General features: G+C 40.3%; 2 protein-coding genes across 2 annotated transcripts; both read left to right on the top strand.

Annotated features, from left to right (window-relative positions):
* The first annotated feature begins 286 nt into the window (after positions 1–286).
* Positions 287–3,541, top strand: LOC122643152 (gamma-tubulin complex component 3-like). The gene is made up of 3 exons (XM_043836797.1): positions 287–2,624; positions 2,763–3,222; positions 3,303–3,541. The coding sequence occupies exons 1-2, from the start codon at positions 361–363 to the stop codon at positions 3,055–3,057; spliced, it is 2,559 nt and encodes an 852-aa protein (XP_043692732.1). The 5' UTR covers positions 287–360; the 3' UTR covers positions 3,058–3,222; positions 3,303–3,541.
* Positions 3,542–13,624: 10,083 nt separating this feature from the next.
* On the top strand, positions 13,625–15,352 carry LOC122642975 (activator of 90 kDa heat shock protein ATPase homolog). Its single transcript, XM_043836602.1, has 3 exons — positions 13,625–14,666; positions 14,779–14,858; positions 14,957–15,352. Exons 1-3 carry the CDS (start codon positions 13,770–13,772, stop codon positions 15,048–15,050), a joined length of 1,071 nt encoding a protein of 356 aa, XP_043692537.1. The 5' UTR covers positions 13,625–13,769; the 3' UTR covers positions 15,051–15,352.
* The last annotated feature ends 4,608 nt before the right edge of the window (positions 15,353–19,960 follow it).

The raw sequence follows: 19,960 nt of genomic DNA, 5'->3' as shown, positions 1-19,960 counted from the left end.
TAACGTGAATCATGAGACCTTGTTATGTCACCAGCAGGTGACTCAATCCGTAAACAAAATCCCTCGTCAGAATTCAGAATTCAAAAGCCTGAAAATCTGAAACCCCGGGGAAAAAGGAGAGGGGAAAAAGGTGGAAAAAAATATTGAAATTTGAAACATAAGTGGTACTCTTTTAATTCCGAAATTTGATAATCTCAAAATGGAATGAATCATCTGCTCACACTCTCGCTCGCTAGTGGCTGCTTACAGTGACTGCTACTACCACTGAAGAAATGATCCAGGAAGTGGTAGTAGTAGTAGTAGGAGTAGTACTGTAGTCGTAAGAAAGATCCTGTGAATCCGATATCTCTCTCTCGCTCAATGGAAGACCAGAGAGTGTTGGATCTGGTGAAGCAGTTGGTTCTCCGGTTAATCTCTCCCAACAGGAACGATTCGGAACAGTCGACCCATTCAATCGACACCGACAAGGCGCTCAAGTACGCAATGCGTATCCTCGGCAGTCGAATGACATCTTCCATCTCCATCGACGAGGCCGCAATGGCCGAGTCCATCAAGCGCCACCTCGTCAACCAAGGTAAGTCGTCCGATGCCCTAACCTTCGCCGATCTCTACACCAAGTTCTCCTCCAAGTCTGGCCCCTGCAGTATCCACAACAAGTGGGCTGTGCTTTACCTTCTCAAAGTCATCTCCGAAGATCGACGCAAAGAGAAGAGATCTGATTCTAGGGTTTCCTCCGGTTTCTTATCTTCCACCGTCTCCGGGGGTCTCCCTGTACTGTTCGAAGACGACAAGGGCACTCGGAACCAAAAGCCTCCCGATAAGGGTTGGAGTGGCGGGGTTTTGCTGGTCACCAAGGATCCAGACAATCTTAGGGATATCGCTTTCCGGGAGTTCGCGGATTTGTTGAAGGAAGAAAGTGATGTCTCGGAGAGTCATTTGGTTAGGGATGTCTTGTATGCTTGTCAAGGGATAAATGGCAAGTATGTGAAATTCGATAAGAGTATTGACGCCTATGTGCTCCCGGACTCGATTAAAGTGCCCAGAGCTACCAGAATTATGGTTCGGAAGCTCTGTGAGCTGGGTTGGTTATTTAGGAAAGTCAAAGGTTATATATCGGAGAGCATGGATAGATTTCCTGCTGAGGATGTTGGAACAGTAGGGCAAGCCTTTTGTGCCGCATTGCAAGATGAGCTTGCCGAGTATTACAAATTATTGGCTGTCCTAGAAGCGCAGTCCATGAATCCCATTCCCTTGGTTTCCGAGACGGCGAACTCGGGTAATTATCTCTCGCTGAGGAGGTTGTCGGTTTGGTTTGCAGAACCGATGGTGAAGATGAGGCTGATGGCTGTCCTGGTTGACAGTTGCAGGGTTTTGAGGGGCGGTGCAATGGCAGGGGCAATCCATATGCACGCCCAGCATGGAGACCCTTTGGTTCAAGACTTCATGAGCCGTCTGCTTCGTCGGATATGCTCTCCACTGTTTGAAATGGTGAGGAGTTGGGTTTTGGAGGGGGAGCTGGATGACATTTTTGCCGAGTTCTTTGTTTTGGGACAGCCCGTGAAAGCTGAGTCTTTATGGCAGGAGGGATACAGGCTCCACGCGGGAATGCTTCCCTCTTTCATACCACAATCCCTCGCTCAAAGGATTTTGAGAACTGGGAAGTCAATAAACTTTCTTCGAGTCTGTTGTGAGGATCAGGGTTGGGCTGACGCTGCAACAGAGGCAGCAGCTGTTGTTGGAACGACAACTCGGAGATGGGGGCTGGGGTACGGTGAAATTGATGCACTCGAGTCTCTGGTTGTTGAAGCGGCCAAGAGGATAGATAAACATCTAATGGATGTCTTGTACAAGAGGTACAAGTTCAAGGAACATTGTCTTGCAATTAAGCGCTATTTGCTTCTTGGGCAAGGTGATTTCGTTCAGTACCTAATGGATACCGTGGGGCCAGAACTTTCAGAACCTGCAAATACTATCAGCTCATTCAAACTAGCTGGGTTGCTGGAAAGTGCAATCCGGGCATCAAATGCACAGTATGATCATGACAAACTGGACAGGTTAAAGGTCAAGATGATGCCACATGGTACTGGAGACAGGGGTTGGGATGTTTTCTCCTTGGAGTATGATGCAAGAGTTCCCCTAAATACTGTTTTTACTGAATCTGTCATGGCAAGGTATCTTAGAATCTTTAATTTCCTTTGGAAGCTTAGACGTGTCGAGCATGCCCTGATAGGAGCTTGGAAGACGATGAAGCCGAATTGTATTTCTTCTCACTTTTTCTTGAAGCAGGAAGGTTCTATTAAACTGCAATTCACATTAGCATTGCGGCGGTGCCAAGCTCTTTGGGATGAGATGAACCATTTTGTCACAAATCTACAATATTATATAATGTTTGAGGTTTTGGAAGTGTCATGGTCCAATTTTTCAAATGAAATGGAGGCTGCAAAAGATCTGGATGACCTGCTTGCAGCACATGAGAAATATCTCTATTCTATTGTGGAAAAGTCCCTTCTTGGAGAGTGCTCCCAAACCCTTTCTAAGACGCTGTTTGTATTATTTGATCTTATATTGCAGTTCCGTAGTCATGCTGATCGGTTATATGAAGGTATCCACGAGTTGCAAGCAAGGTAATTATTGTTCTTTATTAGCTCAACTCTGTGTGTGTGTGTGTGCACATGTGTGTGGCTTGATATGGATATTATCTCATTTCTCTGGAACCGATTATTTATGCTTGTTGAATCACAGTTAACTGTTTTGTTTTGCAGAACGATGGAATCTTCTTTGTCCTCTCGAACGAGGAGCAGATCAAAATCAAAATCAAATAATGAATCCTCAGACTACGGGACATGGGTTGGTGGGGGCAGGAAGGCCGTAACACAACATGCTGGAGAATTTCTTCGAAACATGCGAAATGACTTGGACACAATTGCAAAAGAATACTCATCACTACTTGAAGGGTTCATAGCACAATTACCTGTGCAGCAACATGTTGATTTGAAGTTCCTTCTATTCCGTTTAGACTTCACTGAATTTTATAGTCGTCAACGTCTTTGTACATAATTAAACTGCTCGAGTGAAAGAGTTTAAATGGAGTGCCTCTGCAAAAGAAAGTTGCACTGACAAAAGGGTCTCATATGCCATTTCCTGCCAGCTTCAAGTGAGCAACTTCATGATGTGGCTGGCTTACTGGGACCAACCAGGTCCACTCTACGACTCTAGACACTGGTAAGAATCATGCCTTAGTACGGATAGTATGACAAGTGCAATGTTGTTGCTTGACACCTTTATTTTTCCTCCTTTTGCAGATGTTTACTCCTTTCTGATGGATTGTGTGGAAGTTTTCTGAGATTGAATGTTGAGGTATATTTATATCATAGAATCAGGTTTAGGATCTTTCTACATTTTACACACTTCATATTTGATGGTTCCAATGACATGTGGGTGTTTTTGTGTGGCTATTGCAAGTTGTGCATCCTGAGTTTGTACATCTGTATCATATTTATTCTTGACAAATGATTACCAGTGTATGGCATCATTCTTTTAGGTATTTTTGTGTTTGCATATTTCTGTTTTACTCCATATTTATTTTCCTTATTCAGGTTTTTTTTCTAATATTTTTGGGTGAGGGGTGGGGATCCCTTGTACTATATGTTACATTATAGTGAAAAGGAGCCTATATTTTTTCTCCAGTACCTATTTGTTTCCTGACTGATGCTAATTGGATTCTGTTTAAGTGGTTGAGCTGGTGGGGGACTATGTTCTGTCTGAGATTTTGTCTATGTACTCGGGTTGACTTTGATGTACTTCTATGGTTTGGGGCTGATCTCTTGATTGGTTTATTTCCCGTTTGGAGGACTGTACTTCGTTATTGTATTTGAGTGCAATGTAACTGTTTTTTTTTTGGGGGAGGGGGTTTGGATGGAGGTGGAGCTATTCCCTGTAAGAAGTACCTTTTTTATTCTTTTTTTTTGGGATAAATTCTCTGTAATGGATACTTTATCCATAATTTTGCTTGGAGTACAAAAAGTCTACAACTAACCAAGCCTACTTTGGCTCCTAAAAGCTTGACCTGTATCAGAGTGGCTAAAGAGTAGGCCACTATATTAACTGCTTGAGTGGCATAACTAATTTTTTAACCCAGTGTCTTAAAGCAAAACAGTGAAATGAGTCCTAGCTGTTGCCAGAAACCTTCCTGCTGCATCTGTCCCATCACTACATCTGCATATGTTTCCACCTGTAGCTTCCACATGCTCAGGTTCCTTGGCTTTTTGGACCCATCAATCCGTACTTGAGTTTCCACTTTTTTTACTGTTTGATGGCACTAGTTGGAATAGGAAATTGTTTGGTAAGTTTTTGATCTGCTGTAGATACCTCTTTTAGCTAAGACTTTTGAGTCCCAAAGTAGCGACTAACTAGACATTCCTTGTCTGGTCATGGAAACTATACCTTAGCCCCCCATTTCCTCCCTTTTTCTCAAAGGTATTGCTAATAGCCTCTTCCTTGAATCTTCTCAATGTAGTCCATCTTTGCTAAATAGAGTGCCATAGGCTAATTGACCTGGACAATGTAAGCATAACACTCTCTTGCATCACACTCCTGTTTTGGAATGATGAGACTTGGAACCTCCTGAGATGCAAGAAGAATCAAGACCTTGAGAAGGCAAAGAAGAGCTATGGCTTCTCAGTTTGGTCTTTTGCGTCCTATCAGGATCCAAAATTGATGAAGGGGTTGCTGGTCCTGGCAAGTTTTTTGTTTATGAGCAACATGTATGCTAAAGGTGTTGCACATCATCAGATTGATGGTAACTTAATAACAGTGGTTGTGTAGATTTATTTCCCCTTAAATTATTGTGATACATGGAGTGGAACCTGTTGGTGTCTTTACTAAGGGCTTGTCCGTGAAGACCTTCCATCCTATTGTTTCCAAGTTGGGCACACGTGACATCCATGCACCAACTTGAGGGGGAGTGTTGAAGGATTTGGGATTGACCCAGTTTGGTTCTCTTTAGTTCCCTTGTTGAAGTGTGTAATGTAACCAAGTACACTAGAGTGTCTAGATTCATTATGCACATGTTGCACATGTTAATTGTGTTGAGTAGATCTTCCATATTTGTAATAATCCTAGATTATCAATAAAGTGGTGGCCTCTGTCATCTTGACAAGCCAAATCATTCTCTTTCTTTTCTTTTCTCAACTGTTTACACACTGCAGTCCTCTTTTGAGGATAATATACGTGTATACTTTAATGATGGTACACCTTAGTGACGCATTGATGATACACAAAAGGTTAAGTTAGAACTGAAGGAGTATAGTGGGGAACATGACACACATGTATTCTATGACTGGTTGGCATGCCTAGAACACACATGTATTCTATGACTGGTTGGCAAGCCTAGACGATTGTTTTGATTGCTTCAAACTCTTTGAAGCCAAGAAGATGAAACTGGATTGTGAACCAAATTGATTGGTGCAGGCGAATGGTGGACTTATGAAAAGAAGCTTGAGAGTCGAGGCACAACACCCACTATGTGGGAAGAAATAAAAGAAGAGTTGAAAGAGATATTTAACTTAAATTCTCTTTGTCAAGGGACTTCTTCAGTAGCTGAGTATATGGAGAAATTCGATTCTCTATCTGCTCATACCAACATCGAAGAAGATGATATACAACTATTATCTCGGTTTACAGTAGGACTGAAAACAAATATCAATAAAGCAATTGACGTCGCAAATGTCCATAGTCTTCAGGATTGTTTCGAAAAAGTTATGTGTGCAGAGAACTATTGACATCCCTGCGAGGAGATAGCGGTTCAAGCTGGGGAGAACCGAAAGAATTTACCAGCAGCCAGAACCGCTAATACAACTCCTACATGTACTATTGCTCCTTCACGTTTTGACAGTAAAGGGAGGCACCCATGACCAGCAATAACAATATACAATGCATGCATTGCCAGGAGTGCAGACACGTTGCAAAGGTCGGCCCACGTTGGCAGAAAGTTAATGCAGTAACTGCAAATGTGGAGAAGAAGATGGTGATGATGATTGATTTCCCTATCCACTTGATGATGATGATGAGAATACTTGGTGGTGGTATTGATGATGATGCAAAGGATGAAGAAACCTATGCTGTTCATGTGGTTAGTCTCATTCTAGTGGCTGAAACCAAAGGAGAGGATTGGAGACGTCACTGCATCTTCTGCACCCAAATTTGTTTGGGAAGTGAACCAGTCCAAGTGATCGTAGACAGTAGCATTTGTGTTAACGTAGTTTCTAAAGCCTTTGTAGAGAAGGCAAAACTACAAACTGAAAAGCAACAACAACCATAAAAAGGTTCTCTTCTCAATGGTAGTATGTTCGAGGTAAATCAAAGGTGATAAGTGCCATTAAAACTCAATTGTTATGAGTAAGTTGTGTGGTGTGATATTGTGCGTATGAAGTTGACATATGTGCTATTAGTAAGGGTGCCAATTGGTTCGGTTTGGTTTAAGAAACAAATGTAGAAACCAAAACCTAACCGAACCGAGAATAGGAATACATTTCCAAAACCAAAACCAAATCGACTCGGTTCGATTTGGTTTAGGTTTGTATTCAGCTCCTTAGTGTGTTTTAATTTGATTTCATATTCGGTTTAGGTCCTATTTTAAATGTTTGGGCCAACTTTTTTTTAAATCTTCACCAATAAAAAACCCTTATTTGTTAGGATCATAGTCCATCAAACTTTTCCCAAACACTAAAATGGAAAAGAATTTATCATTCACATTTGATTAACAAATAAAAAAATATAATTTTATGCGGTTCCTTATTTGAAAATAGGTAATTCGGTTTGGTTTAGTGGTTTTAGGCATGAAACTGAAACCGAACCGAACCTAGAAAAGATTCCAACTTTGGAAACCAAAACCGAACCGATTTATTTTGGTTTCATTCGGTTCAGTTTTAAATGGCCGGTTTCGGTTCTAAATTGACACCCTTAGCTATTAGGGAGGCCATGGTTTTATGATAATGATGTAATGGTAGGAGGAATGAAGAATCAGTGTGTGTGTTCCAATTCAAAGGAAAACATAATCTATTTCACCCTATCAATGTTCCAAGTGAAGAGGTCAAGCGCAAGCTACTGAGAAGCAATCATAAGGAAATTGATACAGGGAAGAAGGTGCTGACAATCACACAGAAGGAGTCTATTAAATCTATTCAGGATTCAAGACTTATTTTGGCTCTTGTTAATTGGGAAATGGCCCCTTATGCTGAGGTTAAGTTTTCCAAGCTGATTAAGGACCTGATTTCAGACTTGGTGCCTGAGGAGTTGCTGGATAAGTTGCCGCCCATACGTAACATACAACACACAGTAGACTTGGTACCTGGCTCACTTACCATCTTATCAGTACTACAGAGCATGAGGAGCTAAAGAGGCAAGTAAATGAGTTGTTGCGGAAGGGTTTCATTCAAGAGAGCTTAAGCCCATGCATAGTACCAACCTTACACCAACCAAAGTTTGTGCGTGGACAGTTGAGCCATTAACAAAATTACCATTAAGTATAGGTTTCCTATTCCACTACTCGATGATATGTTGGATATGCTGTCGGGAGCTAAGGTCTTCTCAAAATTAGATCTTCGGAGCAGCTATTACAGATTCGTATACGGTCAGAAGACGAATGGAAGACGGCCTTTAAGACTAAGGATGGGCTGTTTGAGTGGAGAGTCATGCCCTTTCGTCTGACTAATGCACCCAACACTTTCATGAGGATGATGACTCAAGTACTTCGTCCTTTTATTGGTCGATTTTTGGTTGTCTTTTTAAATTTTCATTTACAACAGGCACCCAGATGACCTATTGATCATTTAAGGCAAATCTTGAGAGTTTTCCGGGCTGAAAAGTTCTATCTTAGCCTTAAGAAATGCTCATTTATGCTACCCAAGGTGGTGTTCATTGGATTTATTGTTTCTTCAAAAGGAGTTGAAGCTGATCCTAACAAAGTTAAGAGTATTCTAGAATGGCCACCACTAATGACCATTGCAGAAGTTTGGAGTTTCCATTGCTCACATCTTTCAATCGATGGTTCGAGTTTCCAGCAACAAACAAGGCATTTGTCCTTATCAAGAAGAAGACGACAAAGGCCCCTATCCTGCAATTACCAGATTTTGATGGAGTGTTTTGAAGTTGTCACAGGTGCTTCACACGTTGGTTTAGGAGGTGTGCTTATGCATGGGAGCTGTCCTATCGCTTTCTATTGCGAGCTCAACAATGCTAAGCGATGCTACTCGACTTATGATTTGGAACTCTATGCCGTAGTTCAAGTGTTGCTACATTGGAGGCATTATCTTATTGGTAAAGAGTTCATTCTTTATACTGATCATGAGGCGCTTAAGCATCTACACTCTATACGCTATGTATATCGATCTTATATTGGCTGATATGTGTCTTTTCTTTGTTATTGACACAAGTAACATAAGAGGCCTCATAACCTATTATATTGAGTGATATTTGCTTATAGGGATATATTGATGATGTGGAACCAGGCAAGAAAAGGATCAATTAGCTATGGGTGCTCTTAGGTTGTTTTCATGTCAATGCATGAGGAAGAGTATGCTTTTGTTCTGGGATTAATACTAATTTTTTCCTTTCTTAATTTTGATTTTACTTTTAGAGGGTGGAACTTGTGCAACGGTAAGGTGGCTCCATTATGACCAAGTAGTCACGGGTTCGAGTCTCAGGAAACAGCTTCTCCACGAAGTGGGGGTAAGGCTGTGTATATTAGGCCCTCCCCAGACCCCACAGTGGCAGGAGCCTCGTGTACTGGGTACTCCCTTTTTGTGTTAAGTTTGGAAATTGTCAAGTGTACTAAGTCCATTTTTACTACATTAGTAAGTCTTATAAGGAATCTTAGTTTACAAAGGGTTGAGCTATTGAATTTACTTAATTTTTCTTTGAGTTGGATCAAAGTAGGGTTCAGATGAATTTCCATAAATATGGGTTCTATGATGCACTCCACATGTTTATGGATAAGGGAACTGTATGTTTTTGGTGGAGATATCACCTGGGTATTTTTTCTTTCTCTTATTTTCTTTCATTTGTTTTCTTCTTTTTCTTCTGTACTGCTAATATCTACTGCTGCTATGGAAATCATCTTATATTCTCGTCTTTATTCTATATTCTTCAAATCTTAATTTCTGACTTTGATAAGATAGGGTTCCCCCGTACATGCCCCACACGAGTAAGTTTGGCATGCACTTTATACAATCTATAATTAGGATCCTGTAATGAGAGGTTCGACCTTTTCCTGATCTCTTTATTCAATATTCAATAGATGTTGCCTCAGCCTGAAACCTTTCCCATGCCTCAACAATAAACATCGTGTAAAAAATTCAGAGAATGCACCAACATAGAGATTGAAGAGATTATGGATTTAAAATAGTAGTCAAACTTAGAACTTCAATTCCTCATATTACAAGATATTAGGTGTATGTTTAATGCATTAGATCATAGATACACCAAAGTTTCATCCAAAAATGTACATTTCTATGTGGTGCGTTTTGTAAATTAGAATCCAAATATTAAATAAAAAAAATTCATATATAATGAATATTTAATAAAAATTCAATTATTGTGTAGGTGATGATCTTATAATCAACTTATTATAAACATATATTCTCGTATGATTAATTTTTTGAGGAACCCAGGTGTTTCACGTTTATAGCAATTACTTGTAACCAATATTGTCGTTGTAAATAAAGTTTCTTTCCACCTTGATTTTTTTGGGGTAGAAACAGCTTGATATTAATCATAAAGAGGCAACCCATATGTTAAGAAAAAAGGGCATTAGTGGCTTTCCCTCTTCAGCATTACCATCCATCCTAAGCAGGATCTTTCTATTACCAAGGCATCATAAATTCTATAAAATACCAGGTTAGTAGATTTCTTTGGATAGAATCTCAGCCCAGTAGAGATTGTTTGATGGGATGAGGTGTACTATGAATAAGGTGAAGCCTTTTGGGCTAAAAAATGTCAAAACTTGAAAATGTGTAGTCATCATAAATGTTGCATGATCCATCTTTTCTGGGGTTAACACACTAGATTGAACCAGCTAGACAGGACTTCATGAGAAATTGTGACTTCAGATTTGTGACATTAATGTTGAGACTTGGAGCTGTGCAGCCACTTTTCGTCAAGCATGGGCTATTGTTTCTCGTGCAGACACTCTGGATTGAATGAGTTTGATAAAACCTCATAAAGGGTTGTGTTTTCTAGTTTATAATATATCCTCTCAGTGCTGGTGGATGTGGCTGAAGATAAGAAGGTACTCGTGGATGTGGCTGGAGATCAGAGACCTTGTGAAACTCATGGTTCAGATTTCGGACAACATTGAGTGGTTGTAGATGCAGTGTATAATGGTGCCTGCTGAATGCTCGCTGGTGCTAAGGTTGTAAAATCTAGAGCATCGTGAGAAAGCTTTTGAAGGACATTGGAGATGGTAAAAACAGGATAAGGGTTTGACCTGCTGCAGCCTGCTTGGGTGCTGTATGATCATGTCTCTTTCTCAAATTACATTATGAAGCAGGCTACCTCTTTTGGTGGAAGTTGCTGCCTATATTTAAATGGGAATTGGCTCCATCTTCTCTGGTGCTATCAAGGCTTGTGGGTTCTGGAGAAGACTCCAAAAGATTGGCCCCTTGCATGTTAGAATTGATGTTGTACAGATCCTTTGGGGGTTGCATGGATATCTTTGTGGTCTGAGACTGGATAGAGAAAGGCTGTTTGGTTTCAAAACATCAACTTCAGCACAGTTCATTTACAAGGTTGGTGCTCTGGCCTGCTTGGTAGACTAAGATCTGAGGATGGGATCATAAAGTTTAAAATATGACCCGTCTGCATTTCTGTAAAACAACATTGAGAACCATGGTTTGAGGAATTGGAATTGAATCAGATCGGGAAAATCCACTGATTCTGACCAATTCCTTAATGCCTAAGTCAAATGTGCGATCTGAATCAAATGATCCGGGACAAACGATTTTCCTGATTAACCTGCAACTCACTGATCTGTTTGTAACTAAGAGTTCTTGTCCATGACTTTCAGCCAGATTGACGTTCTTGTCATGGAAGATGCTGTGGCGAAGGTGATCCTCACTCTGCTAGGATTGCTCAGGCCAAAATACATTGAACTCTTGGAATTCTTCTGCCATCTCTTGGCGGGTCTGTTAGAGAGAGATGAAGCAAGGAGATGGGTTGAGTGATGTAGGATTGGAGCTCAGAGGGAAGAGGGTACCCATTAAATGCCTTTAGAAGCAACGACACTCATTAAAGGTGGAATTTTGAAGGTCTTAAGAACTCTAATTTTCTCAGACACGAACAGTACCCTAGTGTGCTCACTTCACAGTTGTGTACTTGCTTAATCTCCAAAGACATTGCGTTTGATGGGCTCTGGTCTTCCTATTATTCACTGGGTGGAGAGGAGAGAGATGTCGGATGGGGGGTGGGGGGGGGGGGGGGGAAGAGTTATTGCTAGATTAGAGCGAGATGGAGAGTAGGTTTGGGAAAGGAGAGTGCAGGGTAGAAGAATAAAGGTGTTTCAGGGGTTGCTGGAAGAGAGCTCATTGCTTGGCAGGGAAGGCTGGCTAAAGATTCAGAGAGTGATTCTGGAACAGAGACAAGGACACGGAGAGCACTGTTTCAAAAAAGAGAATTGGATTGGTCCAATCAGCCATGACCAATCCCAATTCAGGACGTTTCGATCTAGCTGATTCTAAGATTTTTTTCATCGGATTGCTGGGTTTTCAGATCTGAGGGGTGATTTTTGGGTTATAAGACTAAGAGTAAGACCGATCATGGTTGATTCTGATCTGATTCGGATTTAAATTGGCATTGATAGATTTGATCCTTGATTCCATTTTTCATAACCTTGCCGAGGAGACATAGGGGTGGAGAATCTTCTGGAGCAGAATTGGCTAATCCAAGTCGATTTCTCAGGATCAGAATAAGACAAGAATTGCAGGAGATTGATTCAATTGCCGATTTTGATTCCTTAAACCCCCTTAGTGAGAATGAACTCGGCACAATGGTAATTTTGTTCCATTGCAACCTAATGGTTTAGTCGGGAACAGCCTCTCCGTGAAGTTGGGGTAAGGTTGTGTACATTGTGACCCTTTCTAGAGCCTGTAGTGGCAGGAGCTCATGCATTTGGTATGCCCTTTCAACTCTAGTGAGGATGAGGCAGTGCATATTCGTTGAATGTGATTATGTTACTTTACAAAATGAAAAAAGAAATCTTCTACCTGTAAAATTGCTCTATTTGGTTGTAATGGAAAATAAAGGGAACTGAAAGTAAAATTTTCAAACTACAAAAAAATGGAAGAAACTTTTGTTATCATTGGTGAACATGGTTTTATCACTAGCTCCAAATCATTTCATATTGGGTTATTAAAATTTTCATTTTTCCATCCAAATTCTTGGGATCTGAAAAATAAAATAAAAATTACATTTAAAAAGGGTGTCAATTGGTTCGGTTATGTTTCGGTTCAATTCAAGATATAGAATTGCAATAGACAAAACCGAATCAAATGGATAATAATAAAACATTTCAAAATAAAAACCGAATAGATTTGTTTTGGTTCCATTTCGTATTCGATTTCATATTCAGTTTATGTTCTATCATCTAAAAAGATATTTCAGCTATAAATAATATAGAATTGAGCCTCCAACTACTAATATAGATTTAACTTGAATAAAATGCACGGTTCACAAAAATAGACTATCATGTTTTGGGAAGAATCTGCAGTGTATATATTTAATCATTTGGATTCATAAGAATGAATGAATATTCAAAAAATATCCTAAATTTTCTTGTGACTTAATGATGTTTTTTTTTTGCATTTAAATTTGAAAACTCAATTGGTTCTTTTCACCATCATATCTGAACGAGTTGTAAATAGGATTGTTTCACATAGAATTTTCTTTCATGTACTTGTGGCTTTCAGGGTGCTTTTGGTGGCAGTCAATAAGTTCTATCTCTATACTATTAATAAAGTTTAGGGTAAATTATTTTCGATTTCAACCAAACGATTTTCACCCTAGGAATTAAAACCAAGTCGAATTATTCTTTGTTTTAAAATCAAAGCTGAACCGATTCTTCTATAATTCAATTCGACCTAATATTCAATGACTGATTTCGATTACGATTCAAAATTGATACCCTTGTCAGTCAGTCCACTTGTCCAAGTGGATTTAGGTATTGGTATTGTATCGTCTGATAAGTATTGATATTGATACCATATAAATAGATAGTATTAGGGGTATGGGCATTGATCTTTGGCATGGTTCAAAAAATTGGTCTTGGATTGGATCGATATCGGCTGAGGGTAATCCCGATTCTCTGGTACGACCCAAGGGTGTTGAAACCGATTTTTATTTAAAAGCATGGTCAATTCTGTCCAATCTGGCCTGATATGGGGTGAGTCGGATCGATATCGGGCTCGGCCTGATCCCGATCTCGATCCCGATCCCGATCTGATTTTCCCGATTATTAAAACCCTGGTACTACTCTCGAATATTTTCCCAGTTTCCCATTCACTCGCTCCTGCGAGAGCCTTCTAAATATATATATATCGAGAGCCGTACTCGCAAAGCTGTACTCGCCGCTCTTGCTTGCTTCGCTATCCCTCCCATTCTTTCGCAACGCCGCAAACGTCGACTCTTCTCCTTCTCTTCCTTGAACCTCGAAATTTCAAAAGCTTCTTCTCTTCTCTGAGTTCAGCAAGCAGGAGAGCTCAAAAAAAATAAAAATAAAAATGGCGAAATATGGGGAAGGTGACAAACGCTGGATCGTGGAAGACAGACCAGACGGCACCAACGTCCACAACTGGCACTGGGCCGAGACCAACTGCCTCGAATGGTCTCGCAACCTCCTTAGCAAGCTCCTTTCCGACCTAACCATCGTGGATGGCGAGGGCAACCTCTACATCAAGACCAAGGAGGTCGACAAGGTTGAGGGCGAGGCATTCATTAACATTCGCAAGGGAAAGATTATCCCCGGTTACGAGATTAGTGTCTCCTTGTCCTGGGAAGGCGAGGCCCGTGACGCCGACGGCAAATCCCTCCTCAAGGTCGACGGCTCCGTCGAAATCCCTTACATTGCCGATGAGAACGCTGACGAAGACCCCGAAATCAAAGTCACTGTCATGGACGAAGGTCCCATTGGAAGGAGAATCAAGGACGCGTTCCTTTCTAAGGGGAAACCCATTGTGTTGGAGAAAGTTAGGGTTTACGTTCAGAGTATGGCTAAAGGTGGTCCTGCCAAGGAGGAATTGGAGATCAAGAAGCCTTCCACCAACGAGTCTTCTTCATCACCGGCGGCCATCGCTCCTTCCACAGCCACCGCCACCTCTACCGCTACCCCTACCCCTCCTGCTCAGACGAAGAAGGACACTAAGGGTAAGAAAGGGTTCAAGTCGATTTCTTTGACTGAGAAGTTCCATTGTCGGGCCAAGGACATCTACGAGATCATGATGGATGAGAACAGGTGGAAAGGGTTTACTCAGAGTAACGCGAAGATTAACAGGGAAGTCGGGGGACAGTTTAGTCTTTTTGACGGTTCAATCACGGGGATCAATCAGGAGTTGCAGGAGGGTAAGCTGATCGTTCAGAAGTGGAGGTTCGGCAGCTGGCCTGATGGGATACATTCTATGGTAATTTTAATTCATTTGTCCCTAATATTTCATTGTCGTGAATCATTGAAAGCCAAAAAAAAAAAAAAAAAAAAAAAAGCTTTTTGACACTTAATGCTGATGGCTCTCGCAGGTACGCCTTACATTTGATGAGCCGGAACCAGGTGTCACCATTGTCAAGCTGACGCAGACTGATGTTCCTGAAGAAGACAGGTTTGTTTCTTTCATTTTTCTTTCTTTATGCGTTCCTAAAATTGTAAACTTGTGTTTCCGTTCTCTAACAATGGCCGTTTGTTTGTGTCATGACACAGATATGGTAACTCCACTGTTGTTGAGAACACGGAGAGAGGGTGGCGGGACCTTATATTCTACAAGATACGCGCAGTTTTTGGCTTCGGAGTCTAAAAATTTCACCAAAATATGCCGGCGCAATGTAGAATCTCAAAACCAGTCTTGTCTTTGAGTTTTACAGTTTAATATAAAGGCCCAATGATTATTTAATGTGAATGGTTGGTGCTATATGCTGTGGACGACAGTTGATTTGCTTGTTCATGTCTCTTCAAAGAACAACTGTTTATTGTTCTTAAGTCTGTCTTGAACCATTTTCATGTAATTTAATTCATGGTAGCATATGAGGCCTGATAAAGCATTTTGTTGGTGTTTATGGAAAGGTCATCTTTGTCTTTTGAGGGTGCTTCATATTATATTCAGTAGTAGGAAGTAAAAGGGTGTACCTATGTAGGTTTCTTCTACGTGCACTCCTGCTGATATAGAAAAAAATTTGCAGCGTATGCAGGGTGGATAGCTGTATTATACCTTTATTTGGACCTTGTTTAGGAAGACCTTTATGTAGCAGGCTTCAGGTTGGAATTGGATGTACTGTAAGTCCTAAGCTGTCCCTCTCTCATGGATGTCCTTAATTTTCTTAAACATAATTTCCAACTGCGTTGGGTCTTGATGAAGGAAAGTACAACCTTCATAATCTAATCAATAGGAAAAAATAAACTGCTGAAGTTGGATTTCATTATCATAATAGGGGATATTCAGTCAATACTATATATTCTTTTGGGGAGGGGTAATATTTTTGAAGTAGATTGAAGCATGAAGAAGAGAAGGACCAAAATAGAATTCAGAAAAAAATTACTGTTCCATGAGTAGTTCACTTGAATTGTGTCACAACCTATATCTTTTATGTGGGAATGCTTCTAGAAGATCCTGTGCGGCCTAAGACCAGATTGCATGGAGGAGAAATAATTTAGCTATTAGAAGAACCGTGGGTTAGAAAGAGAGAATGAGAGAATGGAATAATAATGACTTGTATTCATTGATAAGCCCCGAGGGGAAAGTTACAAAGGACTGAACTAGGCGATGTGGGATTAAACCCACATAGCCAATTGTAGACATAATTACCCCTAACTAGCTGACTCTATAATAGTAGCCACTTAAACCTAATAACATAGGAATAAAACTACCCCAAAAGGACCAGAATACCGTGGCGGTATTCTGGATTACATATTCCAACACTCCCCCTCAAGCTGGATTATACAAATAAGAGAAGAAGGAAAATCCAGCTTGAACTAAATAAAAAAAGAACTCCATAATAATGCTAACACTCCCCCTCAAGTTGGCGCATACAAGGTACTAATGCCCAACTTGAACAAAATGGGAGCAGAATCCAGCTTGACATATGAATGCAGTTCCCAAATAAACCTTCAAGAATTTAAAATAATTGATCTCCAAAACCTGGGCAGCCTTGATCAGCAAACTTTCACCAATCTTCAACAACTGTCCAGTGATGAATCTGTGATTGATAATCTTGAAGATAAGCAACTAGGGCAGCAAGCAGCGGAAACAAATAAATCAGGCAGCAAAAATGATCAACCCAACTGTGGAACCTCATATAGGCAGGCAATAACCAAACATCTTCAATACTTTAATACTTCAATCTCCCCCTTACGGCAAACTCAAACCAATAACAATGGAGATACCCAATGGTAATGGTGGAAACTCTGATCTTCTATGTTTTGCACCAAGTGTTCTTGCAAGTTCTGCTTCTACAATGTCTGTAGGTGTACTGTACATAATCTCCCCCTCACGTGTAGTAGTACACGTGGACATAACAGAGATGATGAATGAGATAGTGCAAAAGGATAATATTCCAGAATATTTCAAGAAGTGCTAAGGGTAATGGAAAAGAGGAAGTAATGGCAAAGTAGATTATACCATAAACTTCCAAAGTGGTTAATGGTAAATGCCAAAGGTATGGTATGGGAGATGTGTAAGAATAAAGGGCAGTGGGATAAAGAACCATGGACAAAAAAAACAACACAGTAATCTTCAATCGATCAAACTAACTCTGAAATACCAATCTCTAATGATCAGATCTGAATTAAAAAGCAGGTCTGATTTGTTATAAGGAGAAGGCACCATTCTTCAAAAAACTTGATCGATCTTCACACAAGGAAGAACCAGTGTGCTAACTCCAATTTGTAAACTCCCACATGCTAAATAGAATTGATGAAGATATCTGGGTAGAATTGATGTAATAAACTTCAAAAAAACTTGGGTCAGATCTGAATTAGTGAACAACGCTAGGATCAAGCTCTCAAAGTAAACTGGATATAAACTTGTAGAAAAGCTTCACACAACTGAATAGATTTGTAGTCGCAACCAATAAGCATGGAACACACTGTTGTAATCCCAAATAGAAACCAATCTCCAGGGTAGTAGATCCGACTCTTCAACAATGTGAAAGAAATTCGATCTCCAGTAGTAGGATACTCAGTCTCAAGAATAGGGCAGCAGTAACAGGTTAACCAGTCATGCTTACAGAAGCCAATCAATAGAACCAGCTAGGTATGTAGTAAAGCTCAATAGAACCAGCAAGTATAAGATAAATAACTCAGCAGATCCAATAGTAAATGATGCAGCCAGCCACATAGGAACTAGAAAAAAAATAGGCTGATTGATGTAGAAGGTGACCATAAGGATGAAACCTGAGTTTTGTTAAAAAACTCCATGAATGATGCTGAAACGTGGGTCGAGTACTCCTCTGATGGTGATAAAACACTCCTCAAAAAATCAGCAAGATAGGACATCCCTTACCCTAAGATCGATTAGAGTCGGGGTTTTGTAAAAAACCCTGAAAGTTGAGATCAATTGAAGGGAAGGGGTCTTCAAAAAATTGATAATGACTTGTCAAAGTGATGATGTCTTGGCATAGATGCTGTCCACAGCTGCTTGAATGGATCTCCAATACGAACACCCAATCTCTTGTAGGGTTTGAGACTTGATCTTCAAGTGGGAGAAACACCAAAAAGTGCAAAAAAAAATAGGGCGGCAGCTATCTTAGGTAAAATACTTCTTTAAGCCATGAATAATTGAAGTAGATTGCTTCTCTTGATGGTAGAAACACCTCCAAAAACTCCACAAGCAGTAGGTAACCCTAACCCAAAAAATTGATTAATGTTAGGGTTTTGGAAATCCGTGAAAAATAGAGATCGATTGGGGAGGGGTCTTCTAGAAAACTTGGATAGGTGTAAGATTGAGGTCGAGTGGTCCTAGTAATGGACGTAATCAGCCCTCCAAAAATCAGCAAAAGCTGAAACCTGTAACCCTAATTTTAATTGGAGTCAGGGTATTGTCAGGGTTTTTAGCAGGTAACCAAATTAGTAGGTTAAGAAAGTTTTTGTTGTACAAACAAATCTAGCCATCAGAAAGAGTCCAAACTTAGGTCGAGTAGGGTTTGTAGTAGTAGGGAATCACCCCCCAAAAATCAGCTGCATCTGAAAAGGGAAACCCTAAAATCGATTGGAGTCAGGGTTTTGGAAAACCCTGACAAGTTGAGATCGATTAGGGTAGGGCTGGAAAGGTTAATGAATGATGGAGAAATAGAAAAAAAAGGGAAGGAGGTCATTTAAATAGGGTAGGAAGGTGCTAGAAAAGAGAGCAAAGGGAGCTCCAATGGTGGAAGGTCAGCCTTCAATAGTGATAGAAGTTGATCTCCAAAAAATTCTGGAAAGCTCCAATTCCCATAGATGGTTCCAGCAGAATTTTAATTGAAAAAAGAGATTGAATGGAGGAGGGCAGCAACTAAATCATTGGTTAAGGTTTTTACCTCATTAGGGCTACCCCCTTAAAAGGATGAGAAGAAGAAAACCAGAAGAAGGAGAAGCCGAGAAAGAGAGAAGAAGGGAGAAGTTGATTGAAGAGAAGAAGGTGAGTTTTTCTTTTCTTTCTAACCTAGATCAGACCTACTTTGATAGTCTGATACCATGTTAGAAGAATCATGGGTTAGAAAGAAAGAATGAGAGAATGGAATAATAATGACTTGTATTCATTGATAAGCCCCTCTATTTATAATAGAGGGGAAAATTACAAAGGACGGAACTAGGTGATGTGGGACTAAACCCACATAGCCAATTGTAGACATAATTACCCCTAACTAGCTGACTCTATAAGAGCGGCCACTTAAACCTAATAACATAGGTATAAAACTACCCCAGAAGGACCAGAATACCCCCACGGGGGAGATTACATATTCCAACACTAGCATATCATTTATTTTCTATTTTGACCTTAGGAGAAGTGGTGAGGAAAGACAGGCATAGCTTAGGCCTTGTATCAAGTATGGCCTCGAACAAAGCTGATTAGAGGGCAAGGATCCATGTAGCCGACCCTATTTAGTTGGGATAAGGCTGAGTTGTTGTTGTTGTTGTATCATCTACTTTCTATTTTGCTTAGTTTCTAATTTCAGATTTGGAAAGTAGGCTTAGATTTTATTTAGAAATTTTATTTTTCTTAAGGTTCTATTTTTATTAGTCTTAGCTAAGTTAAGAGTTTCGATTTTAGTTGCTTAGTTGAGTTAGAGTTTCTATTTTAGTTACCGTCTAATTTGTTTCTTAGCAAAGCTCAATTACTTGTAACTCAAGTCTCAGACAAATACCACTCCATTCCCATCTGATAGCAAGTTGAAAGGAATCGTTCCTTGAAACCCAACCAGTGGTCAAATGACAGTGGGAACAAGCCACTAGGTGAGCAGGCAATGGCTCAACCTTTGAGTCTATATATTGTAATGGTCCTTAGAGGCCTCCCACACGATAATGAATGAAGTTATGTTGCTGTTTTGCAATGCATTGTCCTGAGAGAGGCTGATAAGGGTGAAATGCCCAGGCTGATATAATCATCTATCCCCAACCCCCATTCTTCTACTGAATATCCCTTCTCCTCAGTTTTTATTTTGTTTCTTTCACCTGCAACTAACTAATCGAGCCCCATTACTGAAGGTATTAGTCTTTTCTGGAGTCCTTCAACAG

Source organism: Telopea speciosissima, chromosome 10 (assembly GCF_018873765.1).
Source record: "Telopea speciosissima isolate NSW1024214 ecotype Mountain lineage chromosome 10, Tspe_v1, whole genome shotgun sequence".
NCBI lineage: Eukaryota > Viridiplantae > Streptophyta > Magnoliopsida > Proteales > Proteaceae > Telopea > Telopea speciosissima.
This window is presented reverse-complemented; position numbering and strand designations above follow the sequence as displayed.